This window comes from Oryctolagus cuniculus, chromosome 8 (assembly GCF_964237555.1).
Source record: "Oryctolagus cuniculus chromosome 8, mOryCun1.1, whole genome shotgun sequence".
Taxonomy (NCBI): Eukaryota; Metazoa; Chordata; class Mammalia; order Lagomorpha; family Leporidae; genus Oryctolagus; species Oryctolagus cuniculus.
Genome location: NC_091439.1, coordinates 847941 through 870039, shown reverse-complemented (window position 1 = coordinate 870039; position 22099 = coordinate 847941). Strand labels below are relative to the sequence as shown.

General features: G+C 46.7%; 1 protein-coding gene across 5 annotated transcripts in view; it reads left to right on the top strand.

Moving 5' to 3' along the window:
- PPP3CC (protein phosphatase 3 catalytic subunit gamma) overlaps positions 1 to 22099 on the top strand; it is a 114673-nt gene that overhangs the window by 21577 nt on the left and 70997 nt on the right. For all 5 annotated transcript variants that reach the window (XM_070047321.1, XM_070047320.1, XM_070047318.1 and 2 more), the window contains exons 2-3: positions 15992 to 16189; positions 17019 to 17143. In XM_070047321.1, the coding sequence (XP_069903422.1) occupies positions 15992 to 16189; positions 17019 to 17143 (323 nt within the window). The remainder of the gene's footprint in view (positions 1 to 15991; positions 16190 to 17018; positions 17144 to 22099) is intronic.

Below are 22099 nucleotides of genomic sequence, written 5' to 3'. Positions count from 1 at the left end.
CAGTTTTTAAGTTTTGGCAAGGATGGGAAGTAGACTTCCCTATTGCTAGTGGTAATGTGAAACTGTAGAGCTTCTATTTGGCAGTTTCATAACATGTTCATTGTTCACCTCCTGCACAGCCTTGACATTCCACTTCCAGGCAATTACTCAAGAGAAATGAAGACACAAGACTAAGTGGTTAGTGATAGCTTTAATCACAATAGCCCCAAACGGTAAATACCCAGCAGATAAGTGGAGAGCTGTGACATGGTACATCCTCCCAGTGGAGCACTACCCAGCAGTGAACAGGTACAGGGCACTGATACAGGCAGCAGCATGGGTGAGTTACACCATCATGCTGCGTGGAAGCAAGCCAGTGGATAGTTCTGTTAGGTACAACTCCAGAAAGCACAGGAAGCAGATCAGTGCTGGCCAGTTGCTGGGGGCCCAGGGAGGGGTTTTTTTGGAGGCAATAGAAATGTGTTGTATCTTGACTGTGGGACTTGTCTTTATGGTGCTTATTGTTTTTTGTTTGTGTTCTTTAGTTTTTAAAGGGTTCTTTTGCATTGAGTATATACTATCTTTGATTTAGAGAGATGTTAAAGAATTGTTTGGAAGATTAGCAGAATGGTTTTCACAGATACTGCACGGGTAGTAGTATGCTGTTTTCATAAATTCTGTTTGAAAATTTCAAAGACAGTTTTTAGAGGTGTTGAGAACCTTCACTTTGCTCATAGCAATATAGTATGGGTCATCTGTATGAAGCATACTCCACGTGAGGTCTGCATCTCATGACAAAGCGTCTTTTTTTTTTTTTTTTTTTTTTTGACAGGCAGAGTGGACAGTGAGAGAGATACAGAGAGAAAGGTCTTCCTTTGCCGTTGGTTCACCCTCCAATGGCCGCCACGGCCGGCGCACCGTGCTGATCCGAAGGCAGGAGCCAGGTACTTCTCCTGGTCTCCCATGGGGTGCAGGGCCCAAGCACTTGGGCCATCCTCCACTGCACTCCCAGGCCACAGCAGAGAGCTGGCCTGGAAGAGGGGCAACCAGGACAGAATCCGGCGCCCCGACCGGGACTAGAACCCGGTGTGCCGGCACCGCAAGGCGGAGGATTAGCCTGTTGAGCCATGGCGCCGGCCTCAACAAAGCATCTTTAAACTTGATTTTAGTAAAACGCAGTGTAGTAACAATTTATTCACATTAGGTATAAAGTGAATTATCACTGCTAACTGCTAGCTGATATTCCAGCCTTGTAGAAATTGGCATTTTCTTCTCCACTGATATTAAGTAATATTCTCATTCCTGAGTAAGTTCCAGCCAGATTGGATATTGTGGTATTACTGTTGAATGATTCATTCATGGTAAACTTACATGCATTTCCACAGAGTCTGATTTTATTTAATTTTGAATACATAATGCACTAACATGATACACAATTTAAGAAGTTATATAGCAAAGAGTCTTGTCTCTAACTCTTAGCCACAAATTCCTTGGAATTGGTGACACCACCACCAAAGACCACCAAGAACACACGTGTGGTCAAAACACGGCACATTGATTAGCTTGCTGAGGGCAGGATGACAGCCGTGGGGAGAGCTGTCTCAAAAGGAGGGAGTTAGAAAAGAGGACAGAGGGCTTTGGGAGCTGAGATTAGCCTTAGAGTGATGTTAGGGTGGAAACTAGTAGTCTGGGCAGGGATTGGCTGCAATCTGTGATTTGGGTGAGGTGCTGGGACAGTCGGTGGTTTTGCCTTTCGCACATGAGACCTCGAGGAGTTACTGTTAGATTAGTTTATCTGTGGTACTGGAACACAGGGATCCGGGCAAGCAGATATTAGGAAAAGGTTTGCGTTTAGCTGGTCTGCCGTGTGTGTCATGACTTGGCTTTGTTCAGTCTGTTTTGTGAGTCTTGGTATTTTTCTGAGCATCTGTGAGCAATTTGTGGTTCCCGGTCCTTCTCAGCTACACTGGAGGATTTACCATTTAGGAGAGGTCCAGATCTGCACTGCTGTTGGGCAGGCTGGAACTGCTCATCATGCTTTTAGGGTAGACATTATTGACCTCTGCAAGCGTGAGGTCACTTGGTACTTTTCCTTAGATGGTCACTTGTTGGGTCATCTGGCCTGGCACTGGCTGCACAGCAGGGCTTAGGACTCTGGCAACCCCACACTTGGCACCCGCAACAGACAGACTGAAGCAAGAATCATAACTAAAGTTAGAAATGATGCCCTACGTGTCTAATGATCCATGTGAATCTTCCTTTGGACACCAAATAATTTTTGTCTTTTAGTTTGTGTATGGATTGCTCCCCTCTGTGAGTGTCTGTGTTTGGTGATTGTCAAGAATAAAGGTCTTGCCGGCGCCGCGGCTCACTAGGCTAATCCTCCGCCTAGCGGCGCCGGCACACCGGGTTCTAGTCCCGGTCGGGGCGCCGGATTCTGTCCCGGTTGCCCCTCTTCCAGGCCAGCCCTCTGCTGTGGCCAGGGAGTGCAGTGGAGGATGGCCCAGGTGCTTGGGCCCTGCACCCCATGGGAGACCAGGAAAAGCACCTGGCTCCTGGCTCCTGCCATCGGATCAGCGCGGTGCGCCGGCCGCAGCGCGCCGGCCGCGGCGGCCATTGGAGGGTGAACCAACGGCAAAGGAAGACCTTTCTCTCTGTCTCTCTCTCTCACTGTCCACTCTGCCTGTCAAAAAAAAAAAAAAAAAAAGAATAAAGGTCTTGATAACACTGGCAGTAAATGAAGGCGTGTCTCCTGTAAGTCTAGCATCTTGAGCCAGTGGAGAGGGGAGAAAACAGCCAAGAGAGTAAACGGCAGAATCGTGCTGTCCATGGAATCAGTGGCTCCTGGCTACGGGAGCTTGCGCGTGCTGCTGATTTTGGACATAAGCTCCCTGTTCACGTTGTCGTCTGCTTCAGACCCTAAACAGTTCTGACTTCTCGATGCAGCCGCAGGGTTGTCCATATCAGACACGTCAGCAATGTGCATGGCTGCGAGTACCTAACACACACGTTTACAGAAGCTCCTCTGCTGGGCCTCCCCCAAGGCTCAACTCCTCATGCTGTAGCGTGCAGCTGGGGACTTCCACTGAATGTAAGGGAGCTTTGTTAACTTTATTATATAAGCAGCATTATCAGGATTGGAAGAGAGTAGAACTTTCTGTTACAATAAAATATATAATCAGTTTCTTTATTTTAGAAAGCTTTTATTTAATAAATATAAATTTCATAGGTACAGCTTTTGGATTATAGTGGTTCTTCCACCGTACCCACCCTCCCACCCCCTCTCCCATCATAATCAGTTTCATGAGGACTTAGTCATAATTATTTTGGACATGGGAATATGCTACAAACAGGGAGGGCGTTGGCAAATCTCCAGGACTTTTAATGTATCCTGTAAGGTATATTATAAATTTTGTCAGTTTATCTTATTTAAGCCTAGAGCTGAAATCTTTTTGTGCATGAGTGTATGTTTTCTGTAACCTGAAAGATACCCAAATGTGGAAGCATATTTATTTTTAACATGTGTGCTTATACATGATTAACTTAGAAAGGCTTAACTTCTCTTTTAATTTGTCAGATTATTTTTATTTCTTCATTTAACTCAGGTTTAATAAAGCAAAGAGCTCTTGGAATAGTTTTGAGTTAATTAAAAATGAGAGAATACCAAAGCTCATAATTTCTGTAATCTTTTAAACATTTTTAAAATAAGGTAAAAGACCAAAGGTTTGTTTTATTGAAAGGCCATTTAGTGTAAACTCTGCCGAGGGAGGCTGTTTTGCAAAGCTTTTATAAAGACCCATCAAGAAAGTATGAGCAGTGCTCATTGCAAGTGGTTATTACCATTTTATTTCTAAGAAGAAGAAAGTTCCCCTCGCCCCATAAGCCTTTATCTACCCTTCTCCCACCCTGTCCGACTAACTATTGGAGTTATGAAAGACATTTTCATGATTCTGAATTTGGGAAAGACAAAAATCAAAGAGAATTTTCATGTGACAAAATACTAGTCACGAGGATGCAAAGGCGGCTAAGAATCCGTCAGGAAGCCGAGCTGGGGGAGGCGTGTAGCTTAGTGTCCCGCGTTGGGTTACCTGGGTTTGCTTCTTTGTCTTCGGCTCGACTCCAGCTTCCCGACTCCAGCTCCCGCTGTGCAGACCCTGCGTGGCAGCAGTGAGGCTCAGCTAGTCGGGAGTGCTGTTAACTAGGTAGAAGCCAAATGGAACTCAAGAGCAGTCGGAGGGACACAAATACCACCTTGACACTGAAATGCTCAAGACTTTGTTAGAGCTCAGATACTTCCTTGTGACAGGCAGGGCAGTCTTTATTTATTTTTTCATTTTATTTGAAAGGCAGAGAGATCTTCCAGCCACTGGTTCACTTCCAAAATGCCCACGACAGCCAGGCCTGGGCCAGGCCTGGGCCAGTGTCCCTGAGCTCCATCCAGGTCTCCTTAGTGGGTGGCAGGGATCCAAGTACTTGAGCCATCACCTGCTGCCTCCCAGTGTGTGCATTAGCCAGAAGCTCGGTTGGAACTGGGGAAGCCGAGGCTAGAGCCAGGCTCCCCATAAGGGCCGCAGGCATCTCAGGCTGCTATGTAACTGCTACTCCAAATACCCCCTGAGCAGGCTGGGCTTGAGGTGGAAACTAAGCCGGATACAGGAGTACACACTTTCATATTCGTGGGGCTCAGCAGAAACAAGGGGCTTGGCTGAATCTTAGTGGAGGCTCCATTTGTTGAAGCCCCTAAGCAAAAACCACAGTGGATTTATTTGTAGTTTTTATTTTTTAAAGTTAGGTTTATTTTTAAAGTGCTGTGATAAGCAGAGAACCAGAGGAACTAGTAGTTCTCAACAGGGGAGGAAGGGCTGTTCATCACGTCCTGTTAGCTTGGTGATAGTTGTTAGATTTTCAGGTGGGCGTTTGTAATGAGGGCAAGAGTTAGAATCTGTAAAACCAGGTGAAGTGCCGGAACTCAGGACGTTCTCGTGTTAGGTCAGACCCGGTGTCTGTGCAGCGTCACAGTTGGGCCTTATGGGGAGCGTTCGGATCTGCAGGACCTGGCTCGACTTTGCATGGTCTGCGATGCACCCTGTGGTGTGGTTTGGTTCTGTTTATCGGCTTTGTGAGTCATAGGAGAGTTCTAAGTTGCGTCTTCCCTTTCAGTTCTAAGAGGCAGCCAGCGTCGCTCGTGTATCCTGAAAGTGTGTCTGTGGTTGTTGAACGGTCTTGCACCTGAGGGTCTGTGTTAGTTTTCTCTAGCTGGGAGACGTAGCAGCCTGACCCAGCAGTCCTGTCATAGCACACAGGTGTGTCGGTCAGAAGTCCAGCCCCTGTCAGGGACTTCACTGCTCAGGGCCTCCGAGGTGGAACTGAAGCGTCTCCCAAGCTGAGATCCCTGCACGCTGAAGAAGAGCCTGCTCCTAGGTTCCTTCAGGCTGTTGGTGGAATTCGGCTCCCTGTTTGTGTGGTCTGTTGATTGAGGGCTTTTTTTTTTTTTTTTTTTAATCTTGTAGGCTGCCTGCATTCCTTGTTTTGTGGTCTCTTCTCTCTTCAAGCCAGCAATGGAGAACTTGTCACACTGAGTTGTCTCCTACTTCAAGTCTCTAAGTCCCTGCGTCCCTAACATCTAGGTCTAGATCCAAAGGCCTTGTGAGATTAGGTCAGCCTACCTGAAATATCTGATTTAGGACCTTAAGTGCATCAGCAGTCTTCCTACAGGCTCTGCCTGCAGCAGCGTTTGATGGAGTGGCTGGGCAAAGTGTGTGCTCAGCAGTGGCCAGGAGTCTCGGCCCACCTGCCCCTGCCCACTGCGGCATGCTTCCAATGTGTAGTGTTTCCTCTGTGTCATACTAGTAACTATTGTGTGTAGATGGCGTTTAAATTTGAGGTTGAATTTTTGAATATTATTGGTTATTTTTTGGGACAGCTCTTCTGATCTGTAAAAAGTCTTATTTATATGTGAAGCTGACTAACAAAGGAGAAGTAATTTCCAATGGGATTGCCCTTTTTCACTTTTGGTGTCTGTTACTTTTCCTTTTAATAAAATTTCTAAAGACTTGGAAAAAACTGGAATGTAAGGCAAAGCAGATAGAAAAAGCCATCTGTAATCTAAATCCCTTCTTAATACTTCCATCATTTTCTTCTAGTTCTTATTGTTCACTTAGAATATCATTATGATCGTGTATGTATATACAATTATATATTCTGACTTCTTAAAAATATATTTGTCTGGGCCAGCGCTGTGGCATAGTGGGCTTGAGCCTCTGCCTGCAGTGCTGGAATCCCGTATGGATGCCAGATTGTGCCCTGGCTGCTCCTCTTCTGATCCAGCTCTCTGCTATGACCTGGGAAAGCAGTGGAAGATGGCCCAAGTCCTTGGGGCCCTGCACCCACGTGGGAGACCTGGAAGAAGCTCCTGGCTCCTGGCTTCGGATTAGTTGAGCTCTGGCCACTGAAGCCATCTGGAGAGTGAACCAGCAGATGGAAGACCTTTTTCTCTGTCTCTCCCTCTCTCTGTCTGTAACTCTACCTCTCAAATAAATGATAAAATGAAATATTAAAAATATTTTTTTCTGATTATAAAAATAGCACAGTCAATGGAAAAAAGTTGAAAAATAGGAATATTACAGTAATTAGAGTCTTGTTACCTAGCACCATTATTTGCATATATGTCCTAACTCTCTTTTGTAAAACATTTTTTAAAAAGATGCATTTATTTGAAAGAATGGTAGGGAGAGGGTGTGAGAGTGTCCGTCCACTTACTCACTCCTGAAGTGGCTGCACTGGCTAGGGCTCGCTCAGCCAGATTGGAGCCAGGAACCTAGAGCTTCGTCTGTGTCTCCCATATGGGTGGCAGGTGCCCAAGCACTTGGCCCTTCTCTGGCACATTACCAGGGTTGGAGGTGGAGTGGCTAGGACTTGAACCAGCGCTCTGATGTGGGATGCTTGTGCCGCAGATGGCAGCATAGCGCACAGCTCTGCAAAGCCAGCCCCTTGTCATGCATGGTTTAGATCATAATGTGTAGGTTTAATTTTAAGTACAGTTAACACCAGAACACTTGTAGATTTTGGATATAAGGCATTTGACATACTGCTGTCATCTAGGAGTTCCTCATATCCTAATCTTTGAAAATGATTTCATTGATTATATATGAAAATTTTTAGAGCCTTAAATGTACCTTTCGCTTTTTAAAATTTTATAAATGCAAACAAACTTCAAAAAGTTCATGGAAAATTCACTTTTTTTTCTTTTTAAAAAAGTGTTTGAAAAGCAGTGTGAGGGGGTGGGGGTGGGATGGATCTTCCATCCATTGGTCCATTCCCCTGTGGCAGCAGCAGTGTCCGGGGCTGTTCCAGACTGAAGCCAGGAGCCCAGAACTCCATCTGGGTCTCCCATGTGGGTGGTGGGGGCCCAGGCACTTGGGCCATCTTCTGCTGCTTTCTCGTGTGCATTAGCAGGGAGCTGGATTGGAAGTGAAGTGGCCAGGACCTGAACCAGTGCTCCAATATGGGATACTGATGTTGCAAGTGGAGGCTTAACCTGCTGCTCCACAGCGCCGCCCCCAATCCCATTTTCCCATTAACTTTTTGAAGCCCTCTCATAGGTATGTTTCTATATGTTGATTTATAATTGATATTTAACAAAAACAGTTTTTAAAAAGCCTCACTGTCCGTAAACATTAACTTATTCCCAAGGGTCCCGGACAGGTGTGTCTTACTGTACCGCATGCATTCTTGATGGGCTGAGAGCATCCGTGTTCCTATGGCTCTTCCCTCCTGCTCCAGAGACACTCGGTGCTCTGGATCCTGCCTGGGGCTGGCAGCTCAGAAGAAAATGTCTTACAGGAATTAGAGGCTGAAACGGGGCACAGGGTCATCCTGTCTCCTCTGGCTGCAGTGCCAGCGTATCTCACTGCAGATACAGGCTGGGCAGGGGTCTCGGGCCAGTGGTTTCCTGCTGACGTTCTCCTGACAGATCTCTCCTGCTCTGGGAAGTTTTTGAAATACAGAAACTCATTATTTGACCTATTTGGTAGTGAAAGTGGTTCATTTTGTTGCTTAATATACTTCTGCTTTTGAGGAGAGAGTAGAGGAAAAGGCAGATGTTCTGTCTGGAAATTTTCCTTGTGAAGTGTCCAGACCGTGACTTGGATGTGGTCGGCAGCCGTGTCAGGGAGATTCTGCTTCAACAGTGGGGTGAAAGCGATCATCCCAGAAACACGTTTCCTGAGACCACAAGGACCGAAGAGGCAGACAGCGCGGGAGTGGAGGCTCGCCCTGCGACTCACGGTCGACCTGTGCGTCCCAGTGAGGGTACAGAGTGGCCAACAGTAGAGCTGGATCTGCCAGGCTCTGGTGCCATGACTTCTGCAGTTTGTTCTTAATTTTAATTCAACTCTGAGGTTGGCTGGACTGAAACATTTTTTAAAAAATTATTGAAGTACGATACACAGAAGCACACGTATCGTTATTATGCAGCTTGACAGTTTTCACAGCGGCAGCGTCCAAATGAGGACACAGAACATGGCCTGAGTTCACGTGCTGCAGTAGCTCGCCTCCAGGAGGGCTAGCAGGCGACGAGTTCTCCTGTGCCCGCTGAGCCTGTGAAGACCCATACTCCACACAGAGTGTGAGTGGTTGGGCCGTGTGTGAAATGTGTTGGTCACACTGCTTCTCCTCAGAGTCGGTGCTCATTATTCTGGTGATGGTAGACACTTAATGTTTTGGGAAGAAGAGAGCAACAAAAACGGTAGATCACTGTGAAATAAGCTTATTCTCTAGCCTTGGAAATCAGAACTTTTGCGAGAATATGCCTTGTGATAACGAGAGAGAGAGAGTCTTCCATTGCTGGTTCACTCCCGAAGTGGCCACAGGAACCAGGGCTAGGCCAGGCTGCTGCCGGAAGCCAGGATCCAGGACTTCTGGATCTCCCACATGGGTGCAGAGACCCAGCACTTGGGCCATCCTCTGCTGCCCTCCCAGGCACGTTAGCAGGGAGCTGGATCGGAAGTGGAGCAGCCGGGACTCAAACCAGTGCCGGTATGGGATGCCTGCACTGCAGGCAGCGGCTTCACCTGCTACACGGTGCCACAGCGCTGGCCCCTGCTTTGCATTCTAAGAGAGCTTCCCTAGTCTGTCTTCTGTATTACGTACTTTATTGTTAGCAGGTTCATTTCTGCTCTATATTCTCTCCAGTAGGATTCTAAATTATGCTAATGCAGTTTTAGTTTTTCTAGCAATTCTTCTGTAACTGTCTTACCACCTGATCTTTTCTCACAGAGGCCATTTTTTCTCTGTTTTGTTTCATAGAAAATATCTTTTGGGGGAATTAGTACAGCCATTACAGAGAACAGTGTGGAGATTCCTCAGACAACAAAGAATATACCTGCCCTGTGAGCCAGTTATCTCACTTGGGGGAATTTATCACAAGGAGATGAAACCAGCACTTGGAGGAGATTCCTGTACTTCCATGTTCATTGCAGCACTGCTCTGATTAGCCGAGACATGAAAATCAACCTAGGTGTCTGTTGATGGCTGAATAGATAAAAAATGGGTACAAGGGCTGGCATTGTGGTGTTGTGGGTTAAGCCGCCACCTATAATGCCTGCATCCCATGTGGGCACTGGGTCAAGTCATTTCTGCTCCACTTCCGATCCAGCTCCCTGCTAGTGTACCTGGGAAAGCAGTGGAGGATGGCCAAAGTCGCTGGGCCCTTGCACCCACGTGGGAAACCCCGATGGAGCTCCTGGCTTCTGGCTTCGGCCTGGCCCCGCCATGGTCATTGCTGCCATTTGGGAAGCGAACCAGTTGATGAAAGATTCTCTCTCTTTCTTTCTCTCTCTCTTCCCCTCTCCCTCCCCCCACCGCTGCTCCCCTCCCTCTCTGTAATGCTGCCCTTCAAATAAATAAGAATAAATCTCTTAAAAAAAAGAAATTATGGTACATATACAATGGAATATTATTAAGCAATAAAAGGGTGAAATCCTGACGTTTACAACAAAATGGATGGAATTGGAGCTCATTATTTTAAACAAAGTAAACCAAATAGAGAAAGACAAATACCACATGCTCTCTCTCATATGTGGAAGTTAAAAATAAAAAAAGGTTAACCTGACCTTGGAGTAGTGGTTCCTAGAAGTTGGGAAGGGTAGGAGGAGCTAGGGTAGAGGGGCTGTGTCGCTCCCCGCTCGCGGAGGAACGACACTGGACGCTGTTTTCTTTGCCCGGTCCTTCCCGGATTTGCTGCCTCTCCCCCGCCTCCAGCGAGCTCTCCCACCGACTCTCTCAGGGGGGCGCGGCCGCACATGCTGTCTCTCTCCCCCTTCTAAGGGGTTGGGCCAGGAATCAGCTAATTGACGAGGCAGCTGTGTGAGATTTGTTTACTCTCTCAGCACCATATGATGGGAGATCAGATGCATAGAGTTAGTCTTAATAGTCTCAGTGGTCTAGTCTAGTCTCGGTAGTCTCAGTGCTTATTTCGCCATGTTGCGGGAGACAGGCCCTGCTCCCCACAGGCTGGATAATGGGTACCATACCTCAGTCAGATAGAAGCAGTGAGTGCTGGTGTTTTGCAGCACAGCGGAGTTGACTATAGTTCACAATAATGTATCATATATACTTACAAAGAATAAAGAGAGGAACTCCTTGGCCCCAAACACAGAAAAAAGATAAGGTTGCTTGATTTGGCTGGCTTATGCTTTCTATATATGTTAAAATATTACATTGTACCCCATAAAAATGTACAAGTATTACATATTGATCAAAAACTTTAAAAATAAGAAAGGGGCAGCCATTTAGCCTCGGAGTTAGGTTGTCGGTTAGAACCCCTGCATCCCTTAACAGAATACGTGGATTCGCTATCTGATTCTGCCTCTGGACTCAGCTGCCTGCACCCTGGGAGGCAGTGGTGACGGCTCTAGGTCCTGTTACCCATGTGGGGGGGCCTGGATTGACTTCCCAGTTGTTCTGGCCAGGCCCAGCTCCAGGGCCATGGAGGAAGAGAGCCAGCAGGTGGGAGAGCATGTTCTCTCTCTCTCTGTCTCCCTCTCACATAGAATTACTAGAAATGCATGTAGTCCGCCTGAACTGTGGAGCCTCCTAGCTCAGTGAGGTGGTCTCCCGTGCTGAGCTCGTGGCTGCGGGGGAGCCGCGCTCAGTGCCTCTGCCGAGCGTCCCTGGGAGGGCTCATAGGTGCAGGAAAAATCAAAAGTCACAATTTGAAGTATGATTTCTGTGGAATACGTGTTGCTTTTACACTGTCAGAAAGTTAAGAACAAAAAGGTTAGTTTTTTGTAAATCGGGAGGTTCCTTAGCCTGGGTAACTTCTAAACAATGAACTTTATTTCCATTCTGCTCAAGTCTTCAGTGTGAAGTGGACGTGCCTGGGGGAACCTGCTCCTCATACGGTGCCTTCTCTGTGTCCTCAGATGGCAGAAAGGGCAGGGTCCTTACGGCCTCATCGACCCCGTCTCAGTGCCACCACGCTGGGGACTGGGTTGCAGCGTGTGAATTCTGGGGGACGCAGCCTTCAGACCCTAGTAGGTGTTAGGAGACACTGAGTCAGGAGAAGTCAGAGGTTTCGAACTGGAAGTTTGTCATTGTATTTTGAGTCAACCATTCTAAAGCTTTATGCTTTACCCCAATTGCTATATTTTACATTTTACCCCTTTTTATACTTATTTAGAAAGAAAGATGCCGAGTGGGTTTTGTGTGTGTGTGTGTGTGTGTGTGTGTATATATATTGTTTTGTAGCTGGCAAATCAGAAGATGTGTGTCCAACTTCTAATGTAGCATCCCAAATTACTTTGAAACATTTGGGAATATGTCTTCACTAATATTTTGCCTGTAATAATTGAGTAGATGTTCTCATTTGGGAATGGCTTGGAAAATATAAGGTGACCCATTTAAAGTGAGCTCTGACTTAGTCATTGTTGGGGGTGTTGGTGACTTGGCTTTTTTCATCCCCTTTTAAGAAGAGAAATTATGACAAATTCTGTTTTCAACAAATGGCCTGGAAGTATTTCTGCTGTCACGTACTTTCACAGAACCTCGCCACTCCCACAAGCGGGCGGAATCGGTTTGCGTGTGGGGGAATGATGTGAGCTCTGAGGCTCCGCTTCCTCCTGGTTCCCTGAAGCCACACGCTGGCAACGCCAGTGTCCACAGCCTTGGCTTTCGTATGCTCTCTGCCTTTCTGTTCTAAAGAGTCCCAGCACGTCCCTGAGGAGGAAGCGCGGTGACCTGGGAAGCGAGCAGCTCCACACTGGCAGGAACGCGCTCACGCCGTCGTTTCCCATGTGTGCTCCTCAGTGTGTTCCCCCTGCCCCGGGTTTCGCAGCAGCTCCCAAATAGCACGTCATCTGCCCTAGAGTGTCCAGTGAGGAGTCTGCTTCCTGAGATGGCTCTGAAGCACACTGCAGTAGAAACTTCAGCTTGTTCCGCGCTACCTGTACCTCAGCTTGGAAATTCCCCACAGGAATCTAAAGATTCCTAAAGACTAAGCATCCATCACATATTTTTGTTTTCTTTTGAAGCAAATTATCCCATGAAAGTAGCATGTTTATATTCTATCCAAATAACACAAATAAGGGTAATTTGTCCCGGGGCTGGCACTGTGGTGTATCGGGTAAAGCCACTGCCTGCAGTGCCGGCATCCCGTATGGGCACCAGTTCAAGTCCCGGCTGCTCCACTTCCGATCCAGCTCTCTGTTATGGTCTGGGAAAGCAGCAGAAGATGGCCCAAGTGCTTGGGCCCCTGTACCTATGTAGGAGAACCAGAAGAAGTTCCTGGCTCTTGGCTTCAGATAGGCACTGCTCCAGCCATTGTGGCCAACAGGGGAGTGAACCAGTGGTTGGAAGACCTCTCTCTCTGCCTCTCCTTCTCTCTGTGTGTAACTCTTTCAAATAAATAATCTTAAAAAAAAAAAAGTGGGGAGCATCAGGGACTTGAACCAGCACCCATGTGAGATACCATCTTTACAGTCAGTGGCTTAACCTGGTATGCCACAACATTTTTTTAAAGAAAAGATTTATTTATTTCAAAGGTGGAGAAAGAGAGAAAAATCTTCCATCTACTGGTTCATTCCCTAGATGGCCTCAGTGGCTAGGACTGGACCAAGTGGATGTCAGGAGCTTGCAACTCCATCTTGGTCTCCCATATGGGTGACAAGAGCTCCAATCCCTGGGCCATCATCTACTGCCTTCCCAGGTGCAGTAGCAGGGAGCTGAAGGAAGTGGAGCAGCTGGGACGTGAACTGGGCTCTCTATGGGATGCCGGCCTTGCAGGCAGTGGCTTAACCTCCTGGGCCACAGTGCTGACCCCTCAACTTGGTTTTCAGTATCACTTTCACAGAGCTGGAAGTGGAACTGCCAGGCATGTATTGCATCAAAATTGAACATCTTGTTTAAGTTTACCATGTATAAACAGATGGCTGTTAGATCTGAGTGGATCTAAAGCGGACCACAGGTCCTTGGGACTGGCTTGCTGGTGTGGCAGCCATCACCATGTTGTCCGTCACTGCCCTACCAGGCTTGATTGTGCCATTCCTGTCCAACCATGTCCCAGCGTGGCAGGCGCCCTGGAGCCACCTGTGCTGGGTGTGAGTCGCTGAGTGTCCAGGCCGTGGGCTGGCCTTAGGTCATCTCGGTGGACCTCAGTGTCCTTGCGTCTGTTAGCTATTTCCATACGGACGTCCGCATGCCTGACTTTTCTGTCGGCGCAGTGAGGGTTAGGTAGGGCAGAGTCTTCAGAGGCCAGCAGTGAAGCCAGGAGAGTTTGTCCTGTTTGGTAACTGCAGGGGCTCCCGAGGCGTGCTGCCGAGAACGCTGCCCCCCAGTGTGTTCCCAGCGTGAGTGCTGCTCCTGATGCGTTGGCCGCGTCAAAAATTGAGACCAAGCTATCTGGTGTTCCAGAAGGCAGGAGCATGGCTTCCAAATGCACAGGCAAACCCCAGTCTGCGTGCCACAGGACCCAGAGGAAACTGACTAGGTAGCTGCTGCTGAAGTGCCCCTGTCGGGGGCCCCCAGCGTGACCGTCTGGGAGTGGGCTATGCTGGGGGGTCTGCACTCGTCTCGGTCGTGCACCCATTGCAGATGCAGAAGGTTTGGGTGGTTGCTGCGCCTTGCGGTGAGCTGCACGGGGAGGCATCTGGCAGGACCAGGAAGCGGCCTGCACCCTTCAGCCTTGAAGTCCCCAGCATGAGCTCACCAGCGAGGGTTTAGTGGTTAGTGGTTAGAGACTTGGACTCCACTCACAGGCTGCTTCCAGTCTTCATGTCACTTCAGAAGAGTTATTTGAGAGCAAGGCTTCTATGCCTCAAATTGGTTGATTTGAAATACTTAAGAATTGCCAATGATGTATTTGCAAACATCAATGTGAAGCAAATTGAGTTTAACACTGAATTCTTTCAAGCATAAGCCACTGTTAAACATTGTTAAGCTCAGTCATAGACTTGAAAGGTGCAATGTCTTTGAGAGGTAATTCTAATTAAAAATTACAGACTGGTGCACCAAAAAAACAAAACAAAACACCACCAAAACAAAACCAAACCAACATAGACTACTACATTATTATAAAGCAGGCAAAAGAGAGAATAGCTCATTTTAAAAAGGTTTATTTATGAGCGAGAGAGAGAATGTCTTCCGCTGATGGCTTCCTTCGTAAATGACCACAGGAGCCAGGGCTGGATCAGGCTGAGGCTGTCGCCTGTGTGGGTGGCGGGAACTCACGTACTTGGGCCATCATCTGCTGCTTGCTGGGTGCAGAAGCAGGGACTGGGTCGGGGCAGAGCAGGCAGGACTCCAGCCGACGTTCTGATATGAGATACGGCCATCCTGAGCAGCAGTCTAACGCCCTCTGCCACAGTACCTGTCCCAATAACCAGCTTTTAAACATCAAGTTTTTTCTGGGACAGGTATTTGGCCTGGCACTTAGGCTCTGGTTAGGATGCCCGTGTCCAGTACTGGGGCACTTGGGTTCAATAACCAGTGCTGGCTGTTGGCTCCAGCAGACCACAGAGGCAGTGGTGATGGCTCACGCGACTGGGCACTCGCCACCCGTGTGGGAGACCTGGATTGCCTTCCCAGCTCCTGGCTTCAGCCCCACTGGGGGTCGTTGCGGGCACTTGGGGGGTCAGTGGGAAGGAGCTCACTCTATTTTATCTGTCCCAAATAAATAATTTTGTGTGTGTGTTTAAGTTCATCCAAAACTTCAGCATGATAGCATAGATATAAACTTAGTACCCAGTATAAACTGAAGCTGGTTAGATTTCCAGATGAGAAAACAGAACTAGACTTCCCATACCTGTTCTCAAGTTTAGGCTGTGTTCCCACAGCAGATCCGCAGACATGGCTCTATCCTGTTAGTGTTCTTGTTGTCAGCAATAAAATACAGTAAGTAACTACCTTTCAAGGACAAGCATCCACCATCAGGAACTGAAGTTCTAAAACATATGGCTTCATTAGATTAGTTCTGTGGAAGAAATGCTATTTTAGTATTGTTACTACTTTTTTTCTATTTTTTTAGCCACAGTTTCATTTTAAACACCGTTTGCATGGACAGATAGAGATACCCATAGCTTCTAGTCCCTTATCTCAGTTTTAGTTTGTTCCCTGAATCAGCTTCTAGTTTTTCATGTTAATATAGGAGACGTTATAATTCTCATGCACACACACACCTTTTAAATGACTTTGACCATGAGCTTTTTGAAAATTAGAATTTCTCATTTTTTTAAGGGAAAAGGTTTGTTGGGGGATACCTGACAGACAGGAGGGAAGGGTCGAAGAAGGAAAAGAGGGAGAAAGTTTAAGAGATGGAGAGAGAGAAAGAGAGAGCAAGCAAGAGAGCAGAATTTCTCATTCATGATTATATGGTGTCTTGGACTTTCCCCACGTAGTTCTGGTGCTGTGCCTGTGAAATCTTGGAGCTTTGTGGGGCTGAATTTGGGACATCAAAGAGGCATGCTCATGGCTATCCTCGGGTGTTTATTTTGGATCATGATTTTTGTTCTCTTTGCAGCTGTCCCCTTTCCTCCAACCCAGCGGCTTACTTTGAAGGAAGTATTTGAGAATGGGAAACCTAAAGTGGAGGTTTTGAAAAACCATCTGGTAAAGGAAGGCCGGCTGGAAGAGGAAGTAGCCTTAAAGATCATCAAAGATGGGGCTGCCATCCTGAGGCAGGAGAAGACCATGATCGAAGTGGAGGCTCCGATCACAGGTGCGGAGAGTGTGTGCGCGATGCCACTGGGCTGGGGCTGCTCCCGAGAAATGAGTCCATGTAGCCAACTAAAGCACGTGGCGTAATTTTTCTGGGAATTGTGAGACAGTCCTATTCTTCGGATTGGTTAGGATGTTTGTTGTTCATTGAAAAAATACAGTGTTCAATGTTTAGTATTTCCAGTTGGTCTTTTTAGTATCAGTAGATAGATTGCGATGACACAGCAGTCCAGTCAAAAGCTACAGTGATTTGGGCTGGCTTTCTGGCGTTAGTTTGTGTTCTAGCTGCTGCAGCCCCAGCTACTGTGGCCATCTGGGGAGTGAACCAGTAGATAAAAGATTCTGTCTTTCTCTCTCTGTAACTCTGCCTTTCGCCTTTCAAATAAATAAATCTTTTTTTTTTTAAAGCTGCAATGATTTAAATTAAAAGTTATACTGGAATACATGTTGGTATATTGCCTTTTTTCTTCTAAGATGTTATTTTGGGGGGCCAGCATCCCATGTGGGTGCCGGTTCAATTCCCAGCTGCTCCATTTCTGACCCAACTCCCTGCTAATGTGCCTGGGAGAGCAGTGGAGGATGGCCCAAATGTTTGGGCCCTGCCACCCATGTGGGAGACCCAGAGGAAGCTCCTGGCTCCTGACTTCAGATTGGCCCAGCTCCAGCCGTCGTGGCCCTTTGGAGAGTGAACCAACAGATAAAAGATTCTCTCTCTGTCTCTCTCTCTCCCGCCACCCCTCTCTAACTCTGCCTTTCAAATAAATGACTGAATGTTTTTTTTTAAAAAAGATAAAATTTTTCACCTCAACTTATTCCTGTTGCTTCCTTAGTGTGTGGCGACATTCATGGACAATTCTTTGATCTAATGAAGCTGTTTGAAGTTGGAGGATCACCTAGTAACACACGCTACCTCTTTCTGGGAGACTATGTGGACAGAGGCTATTTCAGTATAGAGGTAAGAATTAAACTGGATGTGCCGGAACTGTAATATTGTCTTTAAAACAGTGTTCATTCCATTCTTCAGTAGAAGAAATTAAAAGTGAATACTGGCAGAATTTATAAGCCTTATTACTTTCACGTGCATGTTTTAACTGATACTAGAAGGATTCCTTTTTTCAAACCAGTAGGAAAAATGACGTATAGAAGAAGAAAGCGATATTTAGCAAGCTTTGCAAATAAGTTAAATGTTTACTAACCTTTTCTCTTTGAAGTGTACAGGCTACAGGCTATATAGAAATGACCTAAGTTGCTCAGCCCCTAAACAGCGTTTGGATTAGCTGACGTTAATTCTAAGACCGTAAGCTGCTCTTAGGTGAACTGCCCATGATAAGTAAGCAGGCACGTAGCTTCCTGGGGGAGTGGTTTCTGGTACTGCTGCGCAGAGTACGCAGTTAATAAATGTGCACCGAGAGAAAAGTGAATCGCAGTTAACTGAGAGAAATCCGCTTGCTTTCATGTATCTTGAAAAGTTCTAGGGGCCGGCGCCATGGCTCACTAGGCTAATCCCCCTCCTGCGGTGCCAGCACCCCGGGTTCTAGTCCCGGTTGCTCCTCTTCCAGTCCAGCTCTCTGCTGTGGCCCGGGAGTGCAGTGGAGGATGGCCCAGGTGCTTGGGCCCTGTGCCTGCATGGGAGACCAGGAGGAAGCACCTGGCTCCTGGCTTTGGATTGGCGCAGCGCCAGCCATAGCGGCCATTTGGGGGGGTGAACCAACGGAAGGAAGACTTTCTCTCTCTCTCTCTCTCTCTCACTGTCTAACTCTGCCTGTTTAAAAAAAAAAAAAAAAGAAAAGAAAAAAAAAAAAAAGAAAGAAAAGAAAAACAAAGAGAAGAAAAGTCCTAGTACCATGTTCAGAATTAACAGCAGTGAGAAGCTGGTCTGTGTAGATCATGTCAGAGCCCTCTGCAGTACCAGAACCTCAGGTCCTAATGTAGAACCTAATGCAAGGATCTGAGTGCAGTGGGCCCACAGAACATTTGCATCCAGTGTCGGTTGATTTACGTCTGTGTGTGGCAAATAAGAAACAGCGCCTTTTGCAACAGTGTGGGCAGTTGAATTTGTGATGTGCTACAGAACAAGCATGAGATGAAGCGGAGCCTGCCTGCTGTTTTGCTGTCTGGAATCCTGTGTGGGACTCTCCATACTAGGTGTGCTTCTGCTGGTCACAGGTGTGCTGTGTCATTCATGTAGCACCACCCGATCGATGCTCAGCCAAAGAAGCAGGAAGAATACAGAAGGCAGTCAGTGGGTTCTGCTGCTTAGACAGGCAGTCTAAATCCACGCGTCAGGAGAGCTCAGTGTCATCTCCACTTAGTGCTAACTGCGAGCGCAGAAGCTGATGGTGTAAGCTGACAGACTAAGCCCCCTTTCCCTGCTCTCTAAATCGGTCCCGGGACGGGTGGAGATTGTGTCTGCAGACTGTATCGCTGAGAACCTTCCTGCCTCCTTCACATCACGTTCAGCACAGAGTACGTCGGAAGCACGATGTCTGAGACACTGAGCCAGCATGCTTGCTGGCATGAAGAGGGTTTAGAGGCCAGAGACAAGAATCCAGAACCTACTGATTTTCAGTTAGGCACTTTATTTAATGAAACAACTTTTTAAAGGTAAATATTATGCTAAATTGTTTTCTGATTGTTAACTCATACAACGTAAATTAGTTTTGAAATAGTCTTAATTCATGAACACAGTCAATAAAACATAAAAATCCACAGTGGCTTTGTGCATGTAATCAGATTATTTCACACTTATGCATTTTTACCCCTCACTCATCGACAGAATTACCTGGGTGCCAACTTGGTGGCAGACTGTGAGAATAAAATAAAGAGTAAGGTTCACGTTCTCTGTAGGAGTCGACAGGATAGTGGAAAACATGCAGATGAGTAGATATGTCACTAGAAAACCAGAAGTGCTTATCTAATTATCAGCAGTGTTCTTCATGTTAGGACCTGGGGGGGATTGGACATACGGTAGGCTCTCAGTCTACATTTGTTGATGAATGAATGCTCATAACCATAGTTTGTATTTGGCTTTATCCTGCCATTTGGTGTTTGCTAAGCTATGCGGTTTCTTCTGGACTAAGTGAAGTGAATGAAAACTTTAAGGTGAAAATACTATTTCATATCAGTTTTAAAACTGAACTGTGGGACCGCTGCATTGTTACTCGGAAGTGACTCATTCATAACCCACCGAGACTGGAAGCTTCCATGGCTATAGCATAGTCCAGCAGGAAAGTGAGTCCACTTTTCCTTACTTTCGATGCCCAGGAGGAGCTTTTTGGAGGGAAGGTTTATGTTGCTTACACTTTGGAGGCTACAGCTCAGGTTGGTTGGCCCCATCTTCCTATGTATGGTGGGAGCTGGTCTCGGCAGGTGGAGCAGCAGTCACACCGTACAGGAAACAGTGAGAACCTAGGCTGGCCACGAGCTCAAGATCATCCCCTCTCTCATGAGAAGCACCCTCTGAGGGCAAGACCCACATGACCAGAGACCTCCCTGCCCCATCTTGTAGACACCAACACTGGACCAAGTCTCCACACCCCTAGTCCTTCAGCCATGAAGATGTCAACGTTTAAACTGTCTACATGAGTTTTAGAGAGACAGATCCTACTTACCCAAGTGGCCGCAATGGCTGGAGCTGAGCTGAACTGAAGCCAAGAGCCAGGAGCTTCTTCCAGGTCTCCCACATGGGTGCAGGGGCCCAAGGGCTTGGGCCATCTTCTACTGCTTTCCCAGGCCACACAGAGAGTTGGATTGGAAGTGGAGCAGCCAGAACTCAAACCAGTGCCCAAATGGGATGCTGGCACTGCAGGCGGTGGCTTTACCCCACCCTACTACAATGCTGATCATTTTCCTTTCTATAGTCTTTTTTACACAGCATTGTATTAAAAGCATTTCTCTCAGTAATTAAAATTTTTCTGGAACTACAGTTAATGATATAAAATGCCATGATTTATTTCATCATTACTCAATCTTTCTGTAGCAGGTGTAGTTTTATAAACACAGCTATTTCTTGTCATCTACCCTTCTCCTTCTTCCTTGCTGACAAGATCCTTATTTTACTCACATAAATGGAGTGGGGATCGCAGGGCGAATCTTTGCTCTTGTGTACAGAGACAAGACACCAAGGCCTTCTAAAAGAAGTAGTCCATTATTTATGCCAGCAGAAGGCCCAGGTGGAATTTTTATCTAAAAACCTGAGCCGGGATATTTCCAGGGGTATTTCCTTATATATGGTTTTAGCCTCTTTGTCTCTCTTATATGGCTACATGCGTACATCTGATTGGGTATTCTAGTATTATGTGGCCGCCACAGGAATTTGATACAATATTGTGCCTGCGTGTGTAGTTACCGATGACTTTTTTTCCACCCACAAACTGAGGCATAAGCTGTCCAGCAAGGGTTAGCACCATTGCTGTGTATGAGCGAGCGGAACCGGAAATGGTTTCGTATGAGCAGAAAGGGGCTACAGCTGAAGCATTCATCAGCCGGCAGCTAACAGCTACACTTCCTTCCCAGGATGGTGCCTCCCTTTCTCTCCTCCTGACCTTGGGAGGGCTTCTGCCACAACTTTACTGGTACTGTATAAAGCTCATTAAAAGACAGAGGCCCCTACCACACTCTCAGGGAAACTCCTTTCCAGAAAAGAACCTTTGATGTCACCAGAGACTGCATTCTGCTTGGTCTGCCCTGATGGAGGCAAATGTATTTCCTGTCTAATGATTGCTCTAGACATAAACAGATCCTCCTTCAGCCAGTCATTCATAAGAGAAACTTTGTTCTATTGTTTTAATTTTATTTACTCATTTTTGAAAAATCTTTGTGGGTGAGATCTTGCAAGGTGGAAGCTGTGGGCCCCGTTCTGTCTTTTCACATTTGGGTGCACGTGTTACGGCAGCCATTTTGTGCTAAGGGTGAACCACAGACTCAGAGTTAAGGGAACCTGCTTCCTTGGTGATGACGCTGAGCAGGCAACGAAACCTAGACCCACTCAGACTCCTCGCTTTGTGGGACATCTAAGCGTCTGCTCGGCTTAGGCAGCATGGAATTGGATTCTGTGTTATTTTGTATTGCAAATGGTACGAGGTTGCTGTCCAGCTTTTTCCTGTTCCGCATGCTGTTGAGGTGCACATCCTTTTGAATACGTCTTTGATGGCAGTTCTGATATTTCCTCAGATGAGATTCCTGGAAGTGAAGTAACTGAGTTAAAGAGAAGAACATTTTCAGACTTTTGATACGTATACCAAATTGTTTTCATAAATTCTGATTTCACTTATTTTTTCCTTATATGCCACATAATGTTCTTACCTTGAGCCTATAAGAGAGTTAAGGCAAGATGTTTTCTTTTTTCATTCCCAGAACAACTGTTGATCTTTCATGAAGCAACGTGAGTTTTGGTTAGTACACCTGGGACTGATGCAAATGTCTCTGATAAAATAGCATAGTAGGGCCGGCGCTGTGGCATAATAGGTAAAGCTGCCACCTGCAGTGCCAGCATCCCATATGGGCGCTGGTTCAAGTCTCAGCTGCTCCACTGCCAATCCAGCTCTCTGCTGTGGCCTGGCAAAGCAGTGGAGGATGGCCCAAGTGCTTCGGCCCCTGCACCCATGTGGGAGACCTGGAAGAAGCTCCTGGCTCCTGGCTTTGGATCAGCCCCACTCCAGCCTTTGCGGCTATCTGGGGAGTGAACCAGAAGAGGGGAGACCTCTTTCTCTTTCTCTCTCTCTCTCTGCCTCTGCCTCTCTGTAACTCTGCCTTTCAAATAAGTGAACAAATATTTAAAAAATTTTAAAAAACCCAGCATGGTAGAGTTCACGTTGATTTCTCATAGTAAAAAGCCTTTTGATATTCTTTGTTCATTTGTACCTATTATAAAGTGCTTCCTGTGGGGTGAAGGAAGCCGAATTTTAGTTTC